The sequence below is a fragment of the Cynocephalus volans genome, chromosome 6, assembly GCF_027409185.1.
Source record: "Cynocephalus volans isolate mCynVol1 chromosome 6, mCynVol1.pri, whole genome shotgun sequence".
Lineage (NCBI taxonomy): Eukaryota > Metazoa > Chordata > Mammalia > Dermoptera > Cynocephalidae > Cynocephalus > Cynocephalus volans.
In genome coordinates this window covers 64,550,176-64,577,095 of record NC_084465.1, presented here as the reverse complement: position 1 = coordinate 64,577,095, position 26,920 = coordinate 64,550,176, and the positions used below count along the sequence as shown (strand labels likewise).

The window sequence follows — 26,920 nt, the reverse complement described above, 5'->3', positions numbered from 1 at the left end:
GTTAGGCTCATGGCTTCATCAGATTCCTTCACCCCAAGAGTTAATTATAACTCCCAGCTATGACACAAACACAACTAGGTCAAGCATATCATCACAATGTCTTCATCTAAGTCATTAATGAAAATGCCAAACAGAACAAGTTCAAGGACAATGGCCTCTAGCATACCCCCATATAATTTCTTCATGGTGATGTCAATTCATTAATCAATAAACTTTGGGTAAATTTGTTCAATCAGAGAAAAAAAAATCTTCTAGCAACTGGATTTCATTTTTATTCTGTTTTAAGGATATCATAAGAGTGCCTGTCACAAGTTTGCTGAAATCAAGAAATAAGACTGTTTTTTCCATAAGGAGAATGAAGATTATTAGATCTAATGTCTAAAGATCTAGTTTTGAATCTCACTAAAGTTCTATATCAAGCTTATATGTCTACAGATTCAGACATTTGTCCCCACCGCCTTTTAAACTCAGCATTACCTTTGCCCATCTGCATTCCTATTGATTTCTTAAAGATTACAAATAATGGTTCCATGAATACACCACGTCTAATTCTTTTCACATTCTAGATGTAGAAGTTATCTGTGGCTAGATAATAAACTTATTCCACTGAAGGTTTATGAGGTGATTTTTTTTGGTGGGGAGACTGAGAAAATCAGGGAACCAAAGGAAGCATGCCCTGTATCTGAATGTGCTCCCTTATGTTGGGAAAATTCCCTGCTTTATGAATCTTGATGGGAGAAAGGACCCACCTGCCATTCCAAAAGCCAAAATGCTAGACACTCACTCTCTTAGCATTCTTGTGCAGTCAAAACATGGGCATGTATGCCAGAGCTGTGACAGGCGGGCAGGAGATTTGAGAGCCCCTCACCCCGCCAGGTTTCACTCAGTGGACACAGATGCTGCCAAGCCACAGGCCTTCCGGGCGGGGCAGGACCCGCACCCTTGCTGCAATCCTGGTTATTCTTATCTGGGACATCTGGCCCAACTTAGTTCTGGACACTTTAGGGCGGAATCTCGAAAGACTGAGAGTGGATTTTCAGTTAGAAATGCGAAAACTGACCGCATTCCGGTGTGAAAATCACAAATGTCACCAAATGACAGAAGATCCAAAAACCAGAACAGGCACTACGATAAGGTTCCAGGGGGCTTACCCCATCAAGACGGCACCTCCAGACTCTCCAGGACAGTGAGCTGGCCATGAGTGCTGATCCTTTGCCACCACCCCCTCTCCCATTACAGCCACCATTCAGCCCAGACTTCTACTCAAGTGACACAGAGGAACCAGCCATAGCGCCAGATCTCAAACCTGCAAGGCACTTTGTCCCCGATTCCTGGAAGAACTTCTTCAGAAGAAAAAAAAGGACCCAGAATGGGATAAGCCAGTGTCTGACATCCAAAACATCTCCAATGGAGTGGAGTGTTCGCTTCCAGCCTCTCCAGCAAACCACCGTTCCACCTCCCGACTCCTGCAAGGATCTTTACAGAGGGTCAGAAAGAACCTTTAGTTCCCAGAAAGAGAATGATGCAGTGCTTCCCCAGGATCCCTATGGATCTCTAGGCCGACACACACAAACTGCTCAAACATACAGTGAGAAGGTGGAAGGGTATAACCTGAGGTATTCCTACATGAAGTCATGGGAAGGCCTGCTGAGAATTCTGGGTGTGGTGGAGCTGCTTTTGGAGGCTGTCTTCACTTGTGTCACAGCTTACATTTACAAGGACAACGAGTGGTATACTTGTTTGGATATTCACAATCCTACAGCATGGGAGGCGTTGGCAGCCTGGGCAGTATGTATGGGGGCTATTACTACAGTGGCCCTAAGACCCCTTTCATACTTGTGTTTGCTGGATTAGCTTGGATCACCACCATTATTATTCTGGTTCTTGGCATGTCCATGTATTACCAGACTATTCTTTTGGATTCTAACTGGTGGCCCCTAACTGAATTTGGAATTAATGTTGCCTTGTTTAATTTGTATATGGCTGCAGCCATAGTCTGTGTGAATGATACCAACCGAGGTGGACTCTGCTACTATCCATTATTTAATACTCCAGTGAATGCAGTGTTCTGCCAGGTAGAAGGAGGACAGATAGCAGCAATGATCTTCCTGTTTGTCACCATGATAGTTTATCTCATTAGTGCTTTGGTTTGCCTAAAGTTATGGAGGCATGAGGCAGCTCGGAGACATAGGGAACATCTGGAACAACAGGAGATAAGTGAACCATCATAGCCATCGGAAAGGAAAATGTGTGAAATGGCCACTGGTGGTGACAGACAAAGAGACTCAGAAGTTAATTTCAAAGAATTAAGAACAACAAAAATGAAACCTGAACTACTGAGTGGACATATCCCGCCAGCCACATTCCTAAACCTATTGTGATGCCTGACTACATGCCAAAATACTCTGTGATTCAGACAGATGATGAACGAGAATGCTATAAAGCTGTGTTCCAAGACCAGTTTTCAGAGTACAAAGAGCTGTCTGCAGACATTCAAGCTGTCTTGAGGAAGTGTGAGGAACTTGATGCAGTGATGAGCAGATTGCCATATCATTCAGAAAACCAACAAGAACATGAGAGAATTTCAAGAATCCATGAAGAGTTTAAGAAAAAAAAGAATGATCCTACATTTCTGGAAAAAAAAGAACGCTGTGATTACTTAAAGAATAAACTTTCTCACATAAAGCAAAGAATTCAAGAATATGATAAAGTAATGAACTGGGATGTACAAGATTATTCTTAAACCTTATTTGAAACCACTTTTTTATAGCAAATTTACTATTTATTTACTGTATTTTTTATGTTAGTCTCTGTGTTTGAGAAGCAAGTGCTTCCTGAATCAGCTTCTAGTTGGTTTAACCAGTACTCAATGTTAAATAGTATAATTTCACTCAGACATTTCAAAATTAATTCAAATGTACCAAGTGCCTTTTCTAAGAATGGAAGAAATCCTATATCCATCTTTGCACAATTTCAAATCCGTCTGTCTCATTAAAATGTGTTGTTATTTTAGAGATTCTATCTTTGCAGTGTGATGAGATAGTGGACTATCAGTTCTGGTGCTGCTTTTTCCTTTTTTACTTAGGCAGATTCCTAGGATTTTTCTAAGACAAATTTCTCTCCCTAAGGAAATTCCTAAGGGATTCCTAAAGGATTCTTCCTAAGGAAAAATTTAGTGGGTGCCACCTTTTCAAAGGTGTCATTTCTTCCCTTGAAAGGGGTTTGAGTCCCAGATCAGCATTTTCAAGCTTTGTGATCTTGGGCAAGTTGTTTTATCTCCCTATGCCTGTTTCCTCTTCTGTAAAATGGGGCTAATAATCGTACATACTTCATAGGGTTGTTATGAGGGTTAAATGAGTTAATATTCGTAAAGTGCTTAGAACAGAACCTGGCACATCATAGGAACTATATTAGTCTTTGTGAAATCTAGAAATGTTTGTGAAAAGGTCCTTAATGGTCAAGCCCAACCCAGTTAACCAAAAGGCCACGTGTCTCATGCCTTTCTTTTTGGTGCTGTTAGCTCTTTCCACATGTAGCCTTAGGTAGCTGCTTCCCTGAGGTTCTGTGGCCCACTGGGGTTGTACTCAGCCTCCCTGTCTTTAGTGAGTGTCTCTATGCACATCTCTCCCTCTCTCCAACAGCCCAGCCCGTACTGTATACATCAGATAGAAGGACTGTATGATGTTGTTGCCTTTTCTCTCCTCTTTGGACATCCATCCTAAGACCCGATGAGGTTACACTTATTTGGAATCTTCCCTATGATTTATTGGGATGTTTCATCTTTCCAAGAATTATCTTAATTTGGGGGCTTTATTTATAAGAAATGTTTTATTTTTGTTAGTATGAACAATGGACTGCCTTAAAAAATATTTTTTTAAAAAATAATCATTCTTAGATCCCATTCAGCAGCATCTATCTTGTAGATAATTTCCTGGTGTAAAATTACATTTTTGCCTGATACGAGTATAGCTGCCATTCAACCTTACTGTTCAAAGCATTTTCTAAAGTGATGAAACCAAAGAAAAGAATGTGGAAAAGCAGAAGCCTAGAAAGTGTTCATCACTGAATGAACTTCCTAGTTTTTCTTTGTCAATAAAATCTTTATTAGTGTTTACTGTTAATATTTTAATTCCATGGTTCCCAAACTGTGCTTAGAGCTGTGCTGTGTCTGAAGAGGTAACGCCTGGGAAAGTGTGAGGCCTTTTATGGGAGCCCCCAACTGGAACAACTTTACTTTCTGTTTTATATATTGGGGCCCCATGTTAACATTTCACTTAAGAAGAGCACCAATGCTTTAAAAAAAATGTAAAATTTTACCATTTTGGTAGATTGTAAAGAGTTAGATTAATATCGAAATAAAATGTTGAGGAGATTTAACTTTGTGAAACTTTATTTTACTACAATTATAAATGTTAATCTTTGCAGACCAATGCTGTAACACTGATTTTTTAAAATTTATATGGCAATACTTGAGTGTATTAAAATTTCAAATACCTATTTAAAAAAAGAAAAAAAAAAAACCATGGGCATATGACCTCACCTCAGCCAACCAAACACAACTCAAAGAAGCAATGAGAATGTAGATGCCATTTTGACACCATCAGCAAAGCTAACAATATCTAGTCACCCAAGGCAGCCAGGCCTGCAAAGTAAGAGCAATATCCTGGGTCAACGCTCCTGGTGGCAGCAGGGTGCTCAGCGGACAGTTCCACAACATGATTTTGGCTCTGGTTCTGGCTAGACAGCGTCACATTGTTCCTGCCCATTTTTAAAGTCTTCCTGGGCTAGCCAGTTGGCTCAGTTTTTAACAAACAGCCTAGTAACATCAAAGTCAAGGGTTCAGATCCCAATACCAGCCAGAAGCCAAAATAATAAAATAAAATAAAATAAAATAAAATAAGTCTTTCAGCAGGTCTCACAGCCACATGATATCCTCTCAATAAACCTTTCTGATTAAATCAGCTAAGGAGAATTTCTGTTGCTTGCAATAGAGAACTCTGACTGGTATATTCATTCTGAGTAGCCAGATAGTTTAATTCCTTTGACACAAATAAGTGGTCTCTGACTACCCATTGTCTGAGGTCTGCTCTAATTGCTATGAAGTGAAATTTGTTCTAAATCTTCTACTTGGAAGAATGTTTGCTTTGAAAGAAAAAAATAAAGACTACAGACAAAATACAGATAGAATACAGCATAGGCAGGAAAATTTTTAAAATGTAAACATTTTTAAAAATGTGAGTTAAGTTGTTCTGTTTTCTTGCCTTAAGTAATAAAACTATTACAGTTTCTTGTTCTTTATGCTCAAATTTTACTCTTTCATTCACACAAAAAGTAGTTGATAAGCACCTACTATGTGCCGGGCCCTCTGTAAGGCAAAGAAGAGGCAGTCCCAGCCTTTGTGAAACTCAGTCTGTCTAGCTTAGAGTCTCAAATGAAATAGTTTTATCTGAAACCATAAATAATCTCCTTCCACACTAGTAGTTTCTTTTCAGTATTCTTTGCTAATCAATCCCTATCACTTTCACCTTTAATGCTGTAGTGCCCCAGCGTGCAGTCCATGGAATTCTCTTCCATTTTCTATGCCCATTCACCCATATAGTGCTTTAATAATTGACTGATGCACAGCAAACTAACCCAAAACTTAGTGGCTTAAAACAACAACTACTGCATATGTAACAGGCATCTCAAAATTAACACACTTAAAACTGAGTTGTGTCTTCCCCACGCTGCTCTTCCTGCAGCGTGTCCCAACTCTCCTCATAGCAGCCCTGCTATTATAGGTGATCAAGTCAAAATCCTTGTGGTCATCCTTGACTCCTCTTTGTGTCTCAAATCCCACATCAAATATTATCAGCTCAACCTTGAAAATATCTCCAGAATCCAACCACTTCTCACTACCTCTTCTCCTGACATGATCTCAGGCTTAGATTATACTGCAACAGCCTCCCAACCGGTCCTCCTGTTTCAGAACTCACTCACATTCAGTCTATTCTTAAGAAAGCAGCAAGAGAGATCCAATTAAAATATAAGTCAGAGCAGATCATTTCCCTGCTCAGCACCCTTTAGTGGCTTCCCATCTCATGCTAAATAAAACCCAAACTCATTAAAACAAAACCTTACAAGGCCAACACAATCTGGACCCCACTGCATCACGGACTGTTTCTCTTCCTACTGTCATCCTTACTCACTGCATTCCAGCCAGAGGACTCCTACTGGTCCTCACACAAGCCTTCTGTCTGGAAGGCTCTGTCCCCAAATACATGTGGGTCTCCCTCTTTCACCGCTTTCAGATTTTTACCTAAATACTACTCAAGGAGGCCTTCCCTGATTACTCCCTTTTAAAGTTGTACATGCACTTACATGTGCATATACATTTTACCTTAGAAAACCAGAAAAATATTTAATTGCCCCATAACAGTTTAATCTGGAAACCAGAATAATGATGGAGAGCTACAGTTTTTCAAGAACAGATGTGGTATAAAGTCATGCAAATTAAATCATACTTTACAGACTTAGAATCAAAATACATAAGGCAGAGAAACCAAATAATTAGATAGATTGTATGGCAGAGTAGAAAGACAGAATATAACTTTTAGCTTTCAGTGCCATATTCTAAAATCACACATATCTTAGACCATCATATAAAACTCTATGAAGATGATTAACAAAGGTAAGTTGCAGGATAAAATGGAATAACAGGGATCTTTAGGCATAGATGACGGGCTAAAATCTTATCTTTATCCTTTTAACTTAGTGGAATGTTTTTAGTAAATCTGCTTTAAATTCTCTAAGCATTACTTTTTTTCATCAGTAAAATACTGGATAACAATACACGTCCTAACTACCTCAAAGGGCTAAAAAGGTGTAATCTAATAGAATAACATCTATGCTTTGTAGAATGTATAATACTATAAAAACCTTATGAGATTTATGATTTGGGGTGACACCGTTTTTTTAATGGGGAATACAAAATTTTGTTTTATATAATGTTACATATTGGTTTGGAATATTTCAATAGGTTACAACATAGAAGAAATAAAATGACTGCTCCTAAAAATACCATGATTAGCTATGAGTCTGTTGCTTTTCTTCTTTTTTTAAAAAACAGCTTTATTGAGGTGTAATTGATACACAAATAACTGAATATATTTAATGCATACAATTTGATGAGTTTGGACATATGCATACACCTGTAATACCATCACTACAATTGAGGCAATCAAGACAATAAACATATCCATCACCTCTACAAGTTTCCTTGTGTCCCTGTGCTTCTATATTTTTGGTGGTAAGGACATAAAGATTTGTTAGGAGTGTAGATCTTAAGTGTTTAATATTGCACTGTTAACTATAGGCACTATGTTGTACAGTAGATCTTTAGAACTTATTTATCTATCTTGAGTAATTGAAAATTTCCTCCCATTGAACAACTTCCCATTTCCCCCTCCTCCCCACTCCCTGGCAACCACCATTCTATTTTGCTTTTCTTCTTAAACATAATTATTAAATATGTAATAATAAATGCTGCTACATATGCTTTGCTCTTATGTAATTTAAAATAAAACAGAATAGTTATGAGCTTACTGGCAACATATTTACATAATCATGTTTACTATTAATATTCTCATTTCCACATGGAATCTGTTTTAAATTTTTTCAGCATGGTGTGAAATAGAATAATGTCATTTGTCATTAGTTAATAGAATAATGTTATTTGTCATTAGCAAAAATATAAATATAAAAACTACATTGCTTAACTTTCTGTTTAAGGAGGAGAAAAAATTGTTAGCACTTTCACAACAAAATATATTCTGTAGTCAATGATCCTGAGCCATTTTCTGTATTTCTCTTCCAAGTCTTAAATCTATGCAGGAAAAAAGACAGCTGTAACAATATTTTAGACCATTTAGAAACCAGATTCCTTTTCAATCTAATTGAGCCATTGCTTGGTAAAAGATGCTCCTTTACATCTAACAACTACTGGAGGAAGGCAGTACTCAAAATAGCATCATCACAGGGGTCCATGTGTCACGTGATTGCGACATGAGCAACCTGAAGAGCACATTTCCCAGCGTGTTCCCAACCTTGAAGCTTCCAGATCATTATATCTATACACTTTGAAAATGTGTAAGAATCTAAATTTCAGAATGTTTTAGGAGAATTTCATAGTACTTAAGAGAGAGGCTACACTAATGATATCCTATTGCCCACTGAATCACTTTAATAATGACCTCCAAAGTGATTTCTTTGAGTATTTTTTCACATCACTAAGTCTTCATCTCTTATTTCATTATTCTGGACCTCAGAAGGCTTTTATAAAACTTAAAATGTCATTTGGGAAAATAATATAATGGAGCTAGACTTAGAGTTCTATTTTAAAGCAAAGAACAGAAATATATCTATACTGTGTATACATTATCATAAGAATCCTTCACTCCGTAAAACTCAAATTACATAGGTCAGAAGCTCTTGCAAATTTAATTAACTGTGAAGTCAAAAGGAAAAAAAAAATCCAACAGTATTAATGAATCTTGAATTCTTTCACTTTCCCTTCATATCTAGGTTTTTCACAGGCATGGTGTACTGATTACTGAGACATACTGGAAAATATGAATCAAAAGTTCCAAGTCTAAATCAGCTGAATACATTATCGGCTCCAAAATCATGGATTAAATAAAAGAAATTATATTTGCATTGATGTGTGAATCTGCATCCATTCTAATATATGCAACTGCTCAGCCCTAGCTGTCCTTGCAGCCACATTACCATACTATTCAAATGTATCTATCATTTATATGTAAATAGACAAGATGAATAGCTTCTTCATAAGACAACAATTTTCAAATGGCAAACAGACACAGGCAGACATTAGCAAGATGAAAATGTTGCAAATATTCATTCTTATATTTTTCAAGGAAAAATGGAAACTATCTTAAATTTTTTAAAAAGTAGCATGGTAATTACAAAATGGGATCTTAATACATTCACAATACCAACAGCTCCTTTCAATAAAAGTCTGCATCGATGTCATTTGTATTTTATAAATTACATGTTCTCAGATCCATCTGTGAAAATTGGGATGTTAATTATCATGGTTCATTTCATGATTCCAGAGTTAAATGCTGAAATGGTGCTATACAAATACCACATGTTTTTCTAAGGGAAATGGAGAAAGATTAATTATGAGTTCAAGTCCAAGTCTTCTAGCAGTAATACGCTCAACACAATAAGATCATTACATTGCGTGCTATGCAAATTGGAAGTTTTAATTAATAGGTGAAATACCAACTGAGGGCGAAAACTTTGAAGTCTAAATTGTTAAGTATCAGGCTTTCCTACCCACACACACACACACACACACATACACACACACACAAAAGCATCCTAATAAAAATGTTTTTGAGTAACCAAGTTACAAATCCAAAGAAAAACCTTTTTTTTTTATCTTGCAGAAAACTGGAGTTTTGTTTATTTATCTTTTCTTTTTTATTCATTTTTTAAAAATTTATCAATATACAATGTAGTTGCTTTTCGTGTCCCTTTACCAATTCCTCCTTTTCCTCCCTCCCTCTCCCCCTTCCTCCCCCATCAACATCATGTCTGTTCACTTGTCTTAACAATTTCAAGGAATTGTTGTGATTGTTGTGTCTTCTTTTTTTAGAAAAAACATTTTTATTGTCTATGACATTCCCTTGATAGTGATCACCATCATGCTGTTTGATACTATTTAGTAAACCAAAAATTACACTGTACCCCAGTAACAAATAGGTCATAAATATATATGTGAGATAAAAATTCAACTAAACAGTTTTCTGGATTTTTCTTTTAAGATACATATTACTCAAAAAATCTGTTATCGGGCTACTACTTTATGCAAAATAACAAGTCTTATGTACTTGGATAAAATACTCACTTAGGTACAGCAGTCTAAAAATAAAACTCCATGTTAACACTGTAAGACTTTCATTCGTATTTTAAAAGTCTGAATTCTTTTTTACTTACCACATATTCAAACACAAGTGTCAGCGTCTCCTTGGTATGGATGATGTCATGAAGCAGTACTATGTTGGCATGTTTTAGTCCTTTTAATAGAGAAGCTGTAAAATAATGTGGACAGAGAGACAACTTATCATGAGTAACGATCAACTAATATGTTTCACTATCATTTTGACACATTGTCAAATGAAAGATCGCTATTTTCCCATGTTATAAGCCAATAATTCAGAATCCAGGGTAGAGGAATAAGGTTTTCTTGTAGACGTAACTCCCCACAATTATTTCACTTGTCATTGGATCTAGACAAATCACTTGTCAATCTCTAGTCAGATTCTATCATGGTCATCCACCATATACTTGGTGGATGTCAATGCTTTTACATTTTTAACGTTTGTTTTATTACCCAGAATATGGTTTATCTTGTTAAAAGTTCTAAGTGTATGTAATATGTATTCTGCTGATGTTGGGTGGAGAGTTCTATAAATGTCAATTGGATGCTATTGTTTGAAGGTATCATCCAGTTCTTTTATATCCTTACTGATTTTCTGAATACTGGTTTTATCAACTACTGAGAGAGAGGTGTTGACACCCTCATCTGTAGTTGTAGATTTGTCAATATCTCATTTGAGTTCTACCAGTTTTTTGCTTAATGTATTTTGTTTTTTTACATTTAGGATTGCTGTCTTCTTTGTGAATTGATCCTTGGCCCTTTATCAATATATAGTGTCCCTCTTTATCCCTTATAATTTTCTTTGCTCTGAAGTCTGCTTTGTCTGATATTAGGATAGTCACCTACTTTTCTTTTGATGAGCATTTACATGGTGTATCTTTTCTCATCCTCTATTCTTTATACCAATATCACTATAGTTGAAGTGAGTTTCTTACACAAAATACTTAGTTGGCTCCTGTGTTTTTTAATCCATTTTTCCAATCTCTGACTTTTAATTGACGTGCTTAGACCATTCACATTTAATGCAAATGTTAATATGTTAGGTCACTTGTCACCTGAATCTGTTTTTTCCTTGAGCACCTTGAACTTAGTCTTCATTTCTGACTTGATTTTGTCTTTTCTTCTATATTTCCCAGGAGTTCAGTTAACTCTCATTATATTTTATTTTATTTTTTGTCTATTTCTCTTCTTAGCTTTTATATTTCCAATTCAAGGTATTTTCTGTTTGTCTCATATACCCAAAAGTCTAAATGAGAATATTTAATTCATATTTCAGTGTTGTGTACAGTTTTCTTTAATATCATTGTTGATTTTTTGAAGAATTTTTATCAGCTAAAATGAACTGATTCATATTTTCTGATTTTTTTTATAGCAGGTCTGCATAGCTGTGGGCTACTTTGTTCTATGCCTGTTCATTTAATGGACCAGGTTCCCAGTTTGGCAGTCCTCTTTTCTGTCAGTTTGCCTTCTTCTATGCAGTTTTTATGGATGGTGCTTGATAGGAGAAAGGGGAAGGGTTTGAGGTGTTCTGTTTCTTTTTCATTTTGATAGAAACCTTAATTTCCCCCATTTCTTTCCTTGTTTATTTTCACTATCATGTCTTCAAGGGGTACTACCTTTTCTATATATATATATATATCTGAATCTCCCCCAGAAGCAATGTTTTCCAATGGCTGCCAGTTCTGATCCCACTCACTTGCCTTTTCTGTAGCCAGGGCTGTGAACTATATCAAGTCCCAGCATTCTCTTTCTGGAGAGATTTTGTCCATGCTTTAACTAAGCCTTCCACACCTACCCCTGAATTCCTTTTCACAGTTTCTTATGTCTCTCTTAAGCTTCCCCTGCACTGCTCTCTGCAACCACAGTCTTGCTGCTGTCTCCTAATGCTCTTGAAAGTGTGGGTCATGTGTGCTTTTATTTGTTCTCTCTGTTTGATTTGTGACTTTTGGGAGAGTGTGAGTGGGAAAATTCAAGAACAAGCAGCTACTTTTCATTGTCTTCCAAATCCCTTGTTCCATAGCAACTGGATTGTTTCCCCCATTGATATATCGCTGCTCCTAGATCAAGGCTTGATACATAGTAGGAACTCAATAAATTTACTGAAAATCATTCATTTGGGTTTCCTAAGGATGGGGTGGCTAGTCCTTGAATGAGAATGGCCTGCTGCCACTTGGCAGCTCTTCCTCGAGTTTGACCTATCTTCCTTTTATTCTGAGACCAGCACTAGCCCCAGACCTCAGGCTGATGACACTCCATTTCAACATAGGGATGCTGGATAGCGAGCAGACAACAAAATGTGTGTTCCCTCTGAAACTGAATTGGCAACATCAATGTACATTCGGAGGCTAGAGATGAATAAGCTAACTATTGTGGGAGGCCCTCTCTTTTGCCCCATATACATCTGCCAAAGACAGGTTAGTTTTGCACACTAAAAACTTTATAGTAAAAATATCTACAAATTTATTTTATTTGAGCTTTATAAATTAGCACTCAAGTGAGAAAATAATGACAATAACATAATAAAAACAGTGCACAAACTTTGAAGAAATAATCACTATAAATTTGGTAATTCTAATAATTTACAATCTTCCTTCTTTTAATTATTCAACCCGCCCATCTGCCTTAAACAATTAAAGTTGTATTAAATAGCTAGCTTTCAGATATTAATCTGGGGACCAATTTCACATTTGCTCGTTTTAAAAAGGATCCTCATTTCTGTACTAGTCTTCTGAGGTGTGTACTCATCCTCAGAGACCATTATTTCAAACTACAATGGAATATTTGAAAATGATGGCAAGATATGATACTTAACACCTACCCTGTGCAGCAACTTTTACAGGTGAAATGAATGAAGGACCTACTGAACATCATGTTGTAAAAATGAAACATGGCTTTGTGAGTCAAGTTTTGGGAACATATTATGTAACATTATTTGTGATCGTGTCCAATTTCATTTTTCAAACTATCCCCTCAGGTGGTCAAATTCAGTGATGATCTATCCTTGACAACAACTCCATAAAGGTACTAAAGCTTCCACTTCATTGAAAATTCCATGCCCTGAAAAACCTTTACCACATGATTTTTTTTCCTTCCCCCCCACATTACTGCCTTTCTTCTATTACCACTTACAACTAAATTGTTTCTCATTTCTCAAAGTAATATCTTCACACCCATCATTTTCCATTTTCCACTGTATTTTTCCTACAATTTCAGTAAAATCAAATTCCTGCCATTCACCTTGGGAAAAAATATTTTTCCTGACAATAACTGATATTATGAAAAAAGTCATTTCATTTTTTAAATTATATTTTTGACAACTTCTTCATGAAGTCTCAAAGCCTCCACATTTCATTTTAAGCCTTAATTATTACAGATTTTAGAGTTCAGAATACATTTATATAAAAACTTTAAAAACACAATGTCAGTTAAATAGGTAACAACATCTGAATTTGAAAGCAAGCCCTCTTTCTTTTGAGATTAACATAATGAATTCATACTTGCAAAAGGACAGAGCAACTCATTTCAGAGCTGATGACAGACAAATGGCATTAAAGGACAGAAAATAGTCTAGGATATCTACCAACATCATGGTAGGTGGCAGACATGACTAACTCTGAGGCTGCCAAAGGCAGCAGCCACTGGTACCAAAAGGTGCCAGATACTGTAGTTCCTGCCATTATGAAAACAAGTGAGTCTCCCAGGCTGCCAAGTCAGTCCAGTGATTAGCACCCACAAGTTCTAGAGCCAGAATGTCTTCCTCTTAAAGACAACACTGTCAAAATAAGGCCCCATGTAATCCTAATAATGTCATAAATTTACCACCTGTTATTTTCTTACCGTTTACATACAAAGATCCTGTAACATTAGCATTAGTAATTCCAGCATGCTTGGTTTCCCCACAAATTTTAGGTAAACATATGGCAACATTTTAAATTCATTTTACCAGTGATATTTGAAAAGGTACAATTGTACTTGATGTAAAAGAATTGTAATTGGTGTTGAGGGTGAAAATTGTAACAATAGTTTCGGGGCTGTGATGTCAAAACAATATAAAAGCAGAAAAACACTCCTACTCATAAAAGTAATTGTACCTCTGACAAAGTCCCAGTAGGAGAGAGGGACATAGGGGCCCTCCCTTATGATGGCAGTAAGATTCAGATACACACTAATCAGTCATATTCAAACCTTGGCCTCCCCACTTTCAGAATAAACATCTTAAGTTTCCACTCTAACTTGGAAGGTAAGAATTTCATCTAAACTGCAATACCATTATGATTAAAATAAATTTTGAGTTAATACAGAAAATCGGAGTAGGTTCATTTTATCAGGACGCACTGTAGTGGTTAAAACAAAACAAAACAAAACAACAATGTTAGTAAAGAAAAAAATCCCTCATTAAAATTCAAAATTATTTTCTAGATCATTATTTGACACTCTACCAGGAAAAGAGAGATCACAAATACACACAACCCATTTTTTTTCACTTCCCCTTTAGCCTCTGGAAAGAAACAGTACATTCACATACTCCTTTTATCTTTTTTATGTGCTCTTTTTCAGTTGGCTGGGATGGAGGGGTTACTGCCTGACTTTTCCAGAAGAAAAGAATTACTACTTATAAAACTGAAGGACAAATACCACATGATCTCACGCATATGTGGATTTTTTTTTTTAAACGTGGTTCTCATAGAAGTAGAGAGTAGAATAATGGTTACCAGAGACTGGGAGGGGAGAGGCGTGGGGGGAGAAGAGGGAGCAGACTAATGGGTACAAAACTATACTATCTACCCTAAATGAATCACTGTACAGTATATGCATGTATTGCAACAGCACATTGTACCCCACAAAAATAAATAAAAAATTTTTTTAAAATCAAGGTGCCAACCGTATCACAAGCCACAACCACAATAAACATCAACTTCTTCTTCAAGCCCAAAGTTAGACAGCTCTAAGGCTGTTGAAATTCACTTTTTACTACAAATAGTAGAACTCCTCAGTTAAAAGTAGTTTTATCTCATTTACTTGCCAGTAGATCCTGAATATTTCCATAGCTTAAATATTCTGAGTGAGGAAATCTGAAGATGAAAGTAAAAAAATGCATGTGCAAAAAAGAGAGGATTACTTGATTAACTGTGTCTGTGAATTAGGACATGGTCTACACAGAGAAAGGACATGTGGGTATCCTGAGGACTGATATGCAGCTCCAGGTTAGTTTGTTCATGGCTCTCTAAAGCATACTGCCTACTTCACCTGCTTACTGGAGAGTCTTTATAAATGCTGTAGTTCTACTCAGTTCTGGACCTTTCCCTTAATGATATCTAGTATGATAAACATACAGATATACACAAGACCATAAACTAATAAATAAAAAAAATGAAAGAATAGGGTTAAAAAAATGGGATCGAATCACTGACCCCATATTTGCTTTTTATATTTTATACACACATACATACAGAGTCAACTCTGGGTTATGGGGAAAAGAGGTCATAGCTAACCCAAAGCACGAGGTTAAAATAAGTGTCATGTCATGTAAACTTAATTTAGCTAAAATCACATTCAGGATTTAGAGACATGTTTTTGTTCAACAGATGTCATCCAAATGTGGAAAGGCAATACAACAGATTAGGAATACTTCATGAATATCACATAAATTGTATTCTACCAATCAAAAAGTCTATGTTTACTCACTTCTTAGTTGCGTTTTTCTATTTGAAGATGGGCAAAAATTCAATCCCACTGTATATTCCTCCTGTTCTGCTCCCCTCTAATTTCCTTAATGTCACAGAACGAAAATGTGGTGCTGGCAATTACATCCTTAACCATTCCCCATACCATCAACACCTGCTCTTCGATCATTTGACTACTGGCAAAGAGTGGTGAGCTGGGGACTGTTTCAACATTGCAGCCTCACATGGCCATATCGACTGCTTACTAAATCACTTCAAGGGACAAATTCTTCTAATAGTACAGCTTCATCACATGAAACTGCCAATATTTAACTTTTTTGATCTGCTACCAGCAATTTTGCACGTTTGAATGTAATAGAGTTTACCTGGTTTAAAGCAAATTTAACTTTTTCATGAATGCATTGTTACTTTTATCACTGTTAACATTCAAACCATTTTATCTACCACCAAATAGCCAGGAATTGACTATACAGTTTAAAAAAAAAAACAAAAACGGGAAGAATCTAATCATTGAACTATGGTTATAGCTGGGGGGAGGCATACAGAGACAACTTAATTTTCCCCATATACCTTTCTGCATCATTTGAATTATTTATGATAAAGATATATTATTTCTATAATAAAAATAAATATCTGAAAAGTGCTTTATTACAAGTGGATTGGAAAAAGAGAACTGAAACAATACTATAAAATAAAAAGCATACAGATGTTTAACTAAGCAAATATGCAACTACTGTACAACTACAATATGGATCATTATAACTACAGTGAGCTTCTTCACTACTAATCCCTCCTCAACAGAATATGGTGAAAATACTTATACGGGTCTCTTTTCCTATCCTGGTGCACTACAGCCTATAATGTGCTCTCATATCATACATTAATACAAAATGCTGAAACTGTTACTTGTCTAAATAGTTACTTCCCTGCATTAAAAATAATTTAGTCCATGCAAAGCATTCTCAGTCCTATTGTCTCCAATTACTGTCAGTTCATCCTGTAAGTGACCCATCGGCTGCTCTTCTGTGCTCTTGCTAACTTTGATCCATGCAAATACCGGTAGTATATAAATGCTAGACAGGTGGTTCTTCTCAAATGCAAACATCTTGGTAGTAACTTCCGCAAAAATGAAACTTGTTTGGAACGGTGGTGCTTATGCTGCAGGTACTGTCTTCAGGCAGAAAGAGACAATTTAGAGACTGAGAGTTTGTCTGGCCTGATAACAGAAGAGTTGTTTTTTGTTTGCCTATAAAAACTAGGTTGAAAAGCTGTTAGGCAGTTTGCTTCATTTCAATGAGTTTATACATTTTTATATGTAGGATACATGTACAGTCAGCAAGAATGCTACAAAGTATAGAATAAAAATGCATATGTGGTTTGGCACCATTCTCCCTATGTCTTCTGGTTAAGAACATTTATACAGGATTAGTTATTGCTATTTGACGAGGCTTAAATCAACCTCTCTTTACATGAAAGTATGTGAATAGCTATTATTGTATTTTTTTTACACAAATACAGATAATTTTAAAGTCAGAAAATGTCTCCTTTGCTACAAGTCCCAGTGCCTGAAGGCCTACACACAGGGTGCTCAATTCTGTAAGGTGCCAGTAAAGAGGTGGAGCACTGTCAGACTCCTCCACAAAATGAGGTCGTTTTGCAGCATATTTCGAGACACATTAGACTCAGCTCCACTTTGTCAGGAAGTGGGCTGTTCACTTCACAATGTCCAGAATGTGATGCCTCTCAAAGTGTGGTCCTCCAACCACACACATCAAAGTCAACTGAGTTAAAATACGCCCCCAAAAAATGTCAGCCCATAAAGTTTTTAATTATGAGTAAAATGTGGATAAGGTCATGTTTATATGGCCTTTTCTATCCCACACCAATTTCTAAAACCTGTGAAAGGGTAACAAGGTTTGTTGTAAAAGGCTTCAGAACAAGTGCTGTGATAAACGGATACAATCAACAGGTCTGGAGATAGGGTAAGCATATTATAAGCACAAAAGGAGGAGATGTGAAAGACCATAAAAAATAAATACAAATTTGAGTTGGTGTTCAATTGAAATTTCAAAACATATCACTGCTTCATTTGACTGAATAACAAAGTCAAAGCTAAAAAAAAAAAATGACAAATTACAGCATAGCTCAGTGGGAACCCCACAGTCCCTGAGCCTGTGCTTCTAGCAGTCATTTCGTCCTCAGGCAGCTATGTCCCCTTCGCCCCTACCTCTCCAGGGACAAAACTCAGAAATCTATATGAGGAAGCATGAGGCCTTCAAATCCTCCCTGCTGCCTCCAATCAGCAATGGCCCTGGTGGGAGCCCCACTCATCTCTGCCCCAAGTGAGCTCTATCTCTTACAGAGAGTTCACATTGGTTGAGTCCCAATTTGTTCTTCCTCCACCTCTCCTTGTCCCCCCTTCAGTGTCCAGTGATGCTCAACTGCTATTAACACAGCACTTGGCCCACTCCAACACCATGTGAATGTTCAGGAATTTTACAAGATATTTGATCTAAGAAAAGTAACAAGAATTCAGTCAGGCTTTCCAACCATATGGTGGCAAAGACTGGCAAATTCCAGCCTCTGAGTGGTCTCTCTGCTCCCCTGTTTCATCTTATTCCAGATAATGCAGCATTTGAAGGAGACTATTCTACATCAGGAAATACACAAAAGCAAGATAGGGTAGAGTGACTTATCTCAAGTGTTCAGTATTCAGAAGCCTGTAGTCATAAAAATAAAATTGTTTATGCAAAGTTACATGCAGCAAAATATTCTTTAAAGAGTTTGGAGAGATTCTCCTCCCAATTTTTTCTGAAATAAGGGCTTCCTAATTTTTCTCAACATTAGAGAAGCCACTTCAGTACAAAAAATAATAATAGTAACTTTAAAGGATTTTATTGGGGTCTCCTATTTTCTCCTTTACAATCGTACGGCCAGCTGCCAAAAGAAAAAAAAAGTCATGGTCAACTTGTCAGAAACTGACTACATCTTAGAAGTGCTAGATTTCATGCAACATATTCTATAATCATTTAAGACAAAACATTTAAAAGTATGATCTACTATGATAACTATACAAGTAAAGTAAAAACCAAGTTGTACATTTATATATTTTATATTTCTAACTTAAAAGAGTAATTTCAGATTGTCATGGTAGCTTAAAAAAAGAAAAACTGCTATTCAAGAAAATGACAAAGGACAAGAAAAATAGGTTTCTCTAATATGGTCTCAAATTTTCCAGAATTTTGTCTCTCTCTACCACTGTCAATCAGAAGAACTGGGGGAAGAAGTAATCTGACCATACATTTCACCAGGTAAGAAACTAACTCCTGATACCTTTAGTATCAAACATTGTGACAACAGAGGGGCTTTCTTAGTGTCTGGTATTGACAACTGCTCCTGTTCATACAACCTGCCTTTCCATACTAGACAGGCAGCTCCTGAGAGCTAAAGCAAACATCCACCCTATCAGCACTACCATCATCCTCTCAAATGTATTCAGTCTCCTATTAACCCACACTTCCCTTTGTAATAAAATTTCATCTTGTTTCATGCATGTTACACACACACACACACACACACACACACACACAAAATTTGAGTGCATTAAATACATCTGTAATTTGACTTATACAAAGGGTTGTTGATTCATCATGCACAACTAAAATAATCCTCATAGAACTGTAAAGCCGAGTGTCACCTTCAAGAGCATCTAATCCAACCCTTCATTTGACAATCAAGGACACTAAAATATACAGAAATTTGACCACAGTTCTCAAACCCTGTCCTCCTGACTCCTGCTACAATACAATTCTGTTTTTGTAATAAAAGTAAACATTTTCTGCTGCTCCCTTTGTCTTAACTTTCTTGTCCTTCCTCATAATTTGTTTTGCTGTGATCATGGTTTCCCTTTATCTTCATATCTTTCCATGTGTTGAAGGCAGAAAAATCTGAAGCTGAGAAGACTACAAGGACATCAGATATGTGTTGATTATTGTGAAAACTGCTCACCTGCAGCATTACCATCTGGACTAAAGAGGCTTAAAAATATAGTAATAAGTAAAGAAGGGAGCTAAAGGGACAATTGCTATTTAACTCGGCTTTTAAAAATTGCCTTATCTGATCAAGTCACTTCTCTTCTTAAAACCTTCTAACAGCTGCTTAATCGGGCTTATAAAGACTTACATAATAGCTCTCAATGGAGATCCCCACACTCCCCGCCACACTCTGAATCCAGCCATATGGTGCTTTTCTGGGATCTCCAATTCTCCGTGGCCTCTCAAACATCTAGGACATTGTCCCTTCTGTTCCTTCTCCCATAGCCTCAGGACCTCCCCAATTGCCACCATCTCTTCAGATCTTAACTTAGCTCTAGTTTTCTTTGGAGTCTTCTCTGACCTCCAAGGCTTAAGTTAGGTGTATTTTCTATCAGTCCCACAGCATGGAGGTGTTGCTCTATCACAGCACTATAATCACCTGATGACCTGTTTCCACTTGTCTGTATCCCCCCACTCACTCACTATTTGCACTTACTCCTGCTGTGTCCATAGCACTCAATTCGGTGCTGAGTTTATAGAAGATACCTATAAAGTGCTGGTTGAATAATGCATGCATAAACAAGAAAAATAAAATCCTTAAGGGATCTACCATAAATTGCTGCAAGTAGCACAGTTCCTAGCATTGCACTCTGCTGTAGATTGGTTACCTTACTACAATGTGTTTAGTACAGCTTGGGTATCTTGATCAAATAATCAAAATAAATCCATTCTCATTTTCGTATTAATTGACAAACACACTGAAGCTGTATATTTCATTAGAAGTTTTCCTCTTATAAGTGGGTGAAGTGCTGTATGCTAATACTATAACTAAAATGGCATTATTTTATCTCAGATTATGGAAAGATGGCAAAAGGTTTTCTTTGAAAGTATAATTTATTTCTAAAAGCTCATATCAGAAACTAAAATTGCATTCTAACATTTTACGCAGCATGAAATAAAGCTCATACACGACAAGGCAGTGTCAATGAGAAAAGGAAGAATGTATTTTAACCATACATGGGTTTACAGTGGAGCAAAATCCAACCTGCAGACTTAGTATGTTTGGCCTGTGCAGTGTTTTAGAATTTTTATTTAGTATTTAGACATCAGAAGATTTCACACAAGATGCACAATTCTGGCTGTTTGTAGAAAAATCAGAATCCTTGCCATCCTGGGCTTCATGATTTAGGTAAAAGTTGTGTGGCTGGAGCTACAAAACTCGCCCTTACATAAGCATCACTACTTTGATTCCCCACCATCCCCACTCCCCAAGGTGGCAGAGGCTCTTACACCCTGTTATTTGCTGAACCTCTAAGTCAGGGATCCTTGAATTAGTATCTGAGTGCCACAGTGTAAAAGTCCAACATCACTTTGATTGTACTTGTACAAGATAAAGTAACAACTGTGAAGAAATTGGAAGTAGCCAATCCAAAGCAGGTATTATAGGTCCCACAAATCAATAAACAGAGTGAAAAAAGGACGAGAAGAAGAATGAGGAAGAAGCTATTTATAGGATGGTCATAATTCCTGCCAAAGAAGAACAGGCAGAGAAAGAATTATAACCATTTCAAATTATCTCAAAGTCCCAATGAAAACCACTAGGTAGAATAGGAACCCCTTAATGTTACCAGCACAGGACTTTTTCTTTTTTCACATCACTTTGAATATAAATTAATTTACTGACAAATCTAAACAGACACTGAAGGACATTTAGTCCAACAGATGTACTTTTTCAGATAAGAATATGAAGGCCCAGAGGGAGTGTCAAAAATTATTCAATTTGGTATGCCTCTTCCCCTCTCTAGCCCTCTGTTTCTCCAACTCAGTCTCAAAGACTTAGAAAAAAAGTCAGGTAGGAATTAAACTTCTAATATTTAACCACTAGGACAATGAAGAATAAAGAAACAAAGTGGGCTTATTCAAGATAGCAACAAAGAACCAACAGCCAAGCTGGGCCAAGAGCAGGTCTGATTCCCAAGCCATGCTACCAGGCTTCTACCTGTAAAGGTGCAGAGTTGAAAGTCTGAGAAAACTACAGGCAATACTTAGGATAACCTGACAGACCCCCTCCCCCTCAAAACAAACACACAAAGGAAACAGAATGGGAAGTTGGGCAACCATCAGAGAGGAAAATCAATGCCTGAAACTCAGAGTAAATTAATCCAAATAATACTAATGTTGACAAGGGTATGAGGAAATAAATACACTTATACACTATTTGAGGTCAAAGTGTTACTGGAGTGGGAGGCAAGACTGGTCAACATCAACATCAATCAAAAATTGGAACATTTCATCATTGTGCAATATATACATGTATTGAAACAACACACTGTACCCCACAAATATGTACAAGTAAATTTTTTTTTAAAGTGCAGTTATTTTTTAAAAAATCATAACACTTCTTATAGCCCTTGAATCAGCATTTTTCCTGAGAATTTATACTTACAGACATAGGAGCAGAAATAAGCAAAGAGACATTAATAAGAATGTTCATTTCAATGTTGTTCATAAACAATGAAAAACTAGAAATAATCTAAACTGTCATTCATTGTGTTCTGGTCAAATAAAATATGGCACATTAATATACCAGAAAAATTGTTTAAAAATATGCAATATTTCTACTCTAAGTACTAACACTGTACTACAAGTAATAATATGTCTAAGATATATTTAGTGAGGAAAAAACATCAAGTTGAGAACTGTAATACTTAAAAAGAAAGTGGAGGGGGTGGATATACTCAAGAAGTTGTAACAGAGGTTACCTGTGCTGAAAGACACAGAGCTCAGGGGATGAAGTGTGGGCAGTGTGGTGGTTTACCTTTTACCTTAAATTCATTATTTAGCTTAGTTTTTTTTAACCTAGTTAATTTCCTACATATATTATCTTATATTCTAAATGTAGCTACTTAAAAATTAATAAAAAATATTTTAAAACTTTGTTTTCCACTCTCTTCTTAGGTGGGTATCTATTTAGAAAACTAGTTATTCATTCAACTAATATTTCTAGAACTCCTATGTTCTGTTTGTGACTCTCTAACCTTGGAAGATGAGGAAAGGTACAGCAAGTGCTGGAAGACATTTAAGATTTTACTTCTCCTAGAATATAAGCAAAAATCATACTAAGTGTTTAGCTATGGAGTGGTCAAGCAACCAAGAACAACTCTGGATTGCTTGGTATGTCCTGCCTAGAGAAATTTTTTGATAAGTACAATTACAAGCCCTGTTTCCCAAGTAACATAGTGCAATTGAACCAAAAATAAATAAGTATCCTTGCTACCCCACAAAAATCTTCTGATGGAGTCTTGAAAGGCAAAAAGAATGAGAAATAAGGTCCTGCTTACCCCTCCTCCATTTATATAGAACATCACTGGGAAATTGACCAACCAGAAAGCAAACTGCTCCTGACAAGGGTAAGGGGAAGAAAGAAGGGGACACAGTGGGGGGAGTCTATATAGAAGCTTAGCCCCAATGTTAGACTGCTGGGTGCCATTTTGGCTATTCAGGTGAAACTCATTATTTCCCAGTGACTCACCTCATAAAGCCAAGGCAAGCAAAGGGCCCACAACCAGGTAATAATTGATCACATCACAGCTTTGTCATGCATCCCCTGTGCCCTGATTATGGTCCTAACCTACCCTTGGATGGGGCACTGAACATATGACTGATGTGTTCATATACTTTCCCTTTTTCCTAAAGCCTCAATAAATAAATAGATATCTTTTTCCCTTTTTAGCACCTGAGGCACTGCTTAGAGTGGGAGAAATGCAGCTACTTCTAGCAAACAGAGATGGTCTCTGGCCGAACATTCCTGAAGCTAGTAAGGAAAATTTCAGAACAGCACAGACTGTGGCACCTCAAAGAAGAATCTTACCTAGATCCTCACTTTAAGCAAAACTTCTACACTCACATGGGTGAGAAGATACACAGATAACTTTACTGCAACAGATCTGTGTAAGTGCCATGACAGTAACAACTGAACAACTGAAATACTAAGGAAATGAAGAGGAAGGAGAGAGAACTCCCAGTGGAGCAAGGTGTGGACCCTTATAGCACAGGTGTCTACTAGCTGCTCCAGAAGAACTTATGGATATGCTATAATGAGATGGAACATTCTAAGCTCAAGGAGCTTGAGTGTGAGGAAAGAACGAGAGTCATAAATGGGGAAACATTACTATTGCAGTGAGAATGTGACAGAACAGCTATCAATGGCTAGAAACTAACTGTTAGCTCAGTGACATAACAGTGTCACCAACGGGGTGGGCAGGAATCAATTCTCATTTCACTTATTCAGAAAAATTCATATAGATATTAACCGAAGTGAAAACGTACAAATCTAATAAAAGGTTACACTGAGTGGTACCTGTTACTTGTCATGTGAATAATAAAATTTACAAGTCTTATATGAGGAAGTTTGTCGGGAATGTGTTCAAACATGAGTGGCACCAGAAAAGAGAGCTAGCAGAAACAATCTCCACTTGCCTACACACTGTACATTTAAACATAGACATTTTCTTTCCTTCTAATTTTAAATTACACTTCATTTTGAATAAAAAAACAAGAGGAATTCAAAGAAAGGGCTTACTCAATTTTCTGATGGAAATTTCTCCCAGAAAATGCTTCTATTTAATAGATAAAGAGTAAGAAGAAACCTTTAGAACAGGTGGGATAAAAACACTGATGTCTAAAAATGTTTAACCAGATTTACATAATGCAATTTCTAGCATTTAAGTACCTTCAAAAAATATAGAAGATGTAGTTTTGAAGCTCATAGATATATGCAATGCAGTACTTGCTTATGTGATGTTAAGAGAACTCATTCACTCATTCAACAAATGTTTATTGAGTGACTACTACTTGAGAGACACTGTGCTAGGCATTGGAGACACAGCAGTGAACAAAAGGCAAAAATAAAGAACAATCCAGCCTTCCTGATTCTTATATTCTGGTGGGGAGAGTAACCAAAAAAAGAAAAAAAGGGAAAGTGTGAAATATGTAGTTTGTTAGAGTGTAAGTGCTAAGGAGAAAAATAAAGGACTTCCATGATTGAGGTTTCTTTCTTTCCTGCTACACATTCTGCCACAAGCTGCCATCTTGTGACTGACCAAAGAGTCATCATTTTAGAATGAGGCCGACATTGTCAGCTGGTCAGTTAGCTCAGTTGGTTAGAACACAGCTTTACAATTTTAAAGTCATGGTTTGGATCCTGATACCAGACAGCTGCCAAAAAAAAAAAGCCAACACTAAGTATCACACACCACCTGAAGCCCCACCTTTCCTCCTTACCATTGTGTGAGATAATACATTTCTTTTTTGTTTAAACCATTTGAGTGAAGGTTGCCTGAGACTTGCAGCTGAAAACATCCTAATATGTAAATGGCACCGAGACTTCCTTATCTGTCATCTACTGACTGCAGAGAGGGTTAAGTTCACATGAACCACAGATCTGAAGCTAAGAAATAAAACCTTTTTAAAAAAAGAAAAAAAGAAAAAAAATGTAAGAAAACCTGATCATTCCTACCAGCTTTTTGCAAATTTGTGCAAACAGAATATGAACATAAGCCAGAAAATAGAGACTTTTGTATCTAGAAGCTTCATGCTTCATTTTAGAGCAGAAGAGAACAAAACCCAGCACAGGGACTCAGACTTAGAGCAAGGCTGCCTAGGACAGAGGTTTGATTCTCTAGAAATGAAGAGAATTCTCTGTGCTTGAGAGAGCCAGGAGCAGTCTTTTGGGAACTTTTCGGTTTGGAAGCCAAAGTCCAGCTCCTGAGTAGAGGGAGGAAAATCTTTGTAAGGCATGGTATAGGGAGGTTTAATTGCCTGGAACAAATCCGGATGGCTTTTACACTGTTTCTGCCTCAGGTAATGCAGTTTTTGATTGTGATGTGTATAGCATAGTGTAATTTTTAATGACATATATCCCACCATCAAAATTTTACTAAGGAAAAGATAAGGGTTTCCACCCAATTTTCACTGAGCTGCTGAGTTATGATTTTGTTTTTATACTTTAAAATGAGATGGATTTTTCAAAAATAATTCCCATAGTTCCTTGGAGTGCCCTTAGCAACAGGCATATAACAGAGTAATAAGAGGCTCTACGAGGTTAGCCAGAAAGAGTTTGAAAAATTAGAAAAGCCCTTTAATAGCCACATCCTGACTCTGAGGGCAGTGCTCTTTCCATCATCTGTTCTAAATGTTAGCTGAGAGGGAGCTTACCAGTCATTTTGACCAAACCTTTCATTTTGTAGACTAAAAAGTATAACTCTCCTCAAGGAACCCTCCAAAAAAAAAAAAAAAAAAAAAAACTTGACATGCTGGGAAGTTAAATTCCTTTACTAAGGTCAGGTTTTATCAGAAGGAAACTAGAACTCACCTCTCCTAATTCCCAAACCTAACTGTACTCCCACAGGTTGCCTCCCTCTAGGCTCCAGTATTAATTGCCTATGTAACTAACTATTAAAGGGCTTTTCTAATTTTTCAAACTCTTTCTGGCTAACCTCGTAGAGCCTCTTATTACTCTGTTATATGCCTGTTGCTAAGGGCACTCCAAGGAACTATGGGAATTATTTTTGAAAAATCCATCTCATTTTAAAGTATAAAAACAAAATCATAACTCAGCAGCTCAGTGAAAATTGGGTGGAAACCCTTATCTTTTCCTTAGTAAAATTTTGATGGTGGGATATATGTCATTAAAAATTACACTATGCTATACACATCACAATCAAAAACTGCATTACCTGAGGCAGAAACAGTGTAAAAGCCATCCGGATTTGTTCCAGGCAATTAAACCTCCCTATACCATGCCTTACAAAGATTTTCCTCCCTCTACTCAGGAGCTGGACTTTGGCTTCCAAACCGAAAAGTTCCCAAAAGACTGCTCCTGGCTCTCTCAAGCACAGAGAATTCTCTTCATTTCTAGAGAATCAAACCTCTGTCCTAGGCAGCCTTGCTCTAAGTCTGAGTCCCTAGGATCCCTTGCCACAGCCCCAGCTCAGAGCCTCATTCGCTTTCCAGGATGCTTTTTATTCAAGAATATAATTAGATTCTCTTAACAACCATTATCCATAAAATTCAGAGCTATACTAGTATCTCTCATATATATAAGGTTAACCTACTAGGGTGAAGGAAGTTAAACACTAGTGGCTTAAGAATATCATTGTCAATTAATTTTAATGAATAAAATAATCAAGTCATTAATCAATTTTCTAATAAAGCCACAAAATTAATCTTTAAAAAATCAAGATAAATCACTACTT

The 26,920-nt window shown here is 36.7% G+C and overlaps 1 protein-coding gene and 1 pseudogene across 3 annotated transcripts in view; one reads left to right on the top strand and one right to left on the bottom strand.

Annotated features, from left to right (window-relative positions):
- The window catches only part of CDK14 (cyclin dependent kinase 14), a 587,775-nt gene that overhangs the window by 328,112 nt on the left and 232,743 nt on the right, over positions 1-26,920 (bottom strand). For all 3 annotated transcript variants that reach the window (XM_063099015.1, XM_063099016.1, XM_063099017.1), the window contains exon 6: positions 10,003-10,097. In XM_063099015.1, the coding sequence (XP_062955085.1) occupies positions 10,003-10,097 (95 nt within the window). The remainder of the gene's footprint in view (positions 1-10,002; positions 10,098-26,920) is intronic.
- On the top strand, positions 1,085-2,743 carry LOC134381163 (MARVEL domain-containing protein 2-like; annotated as a pseudogene).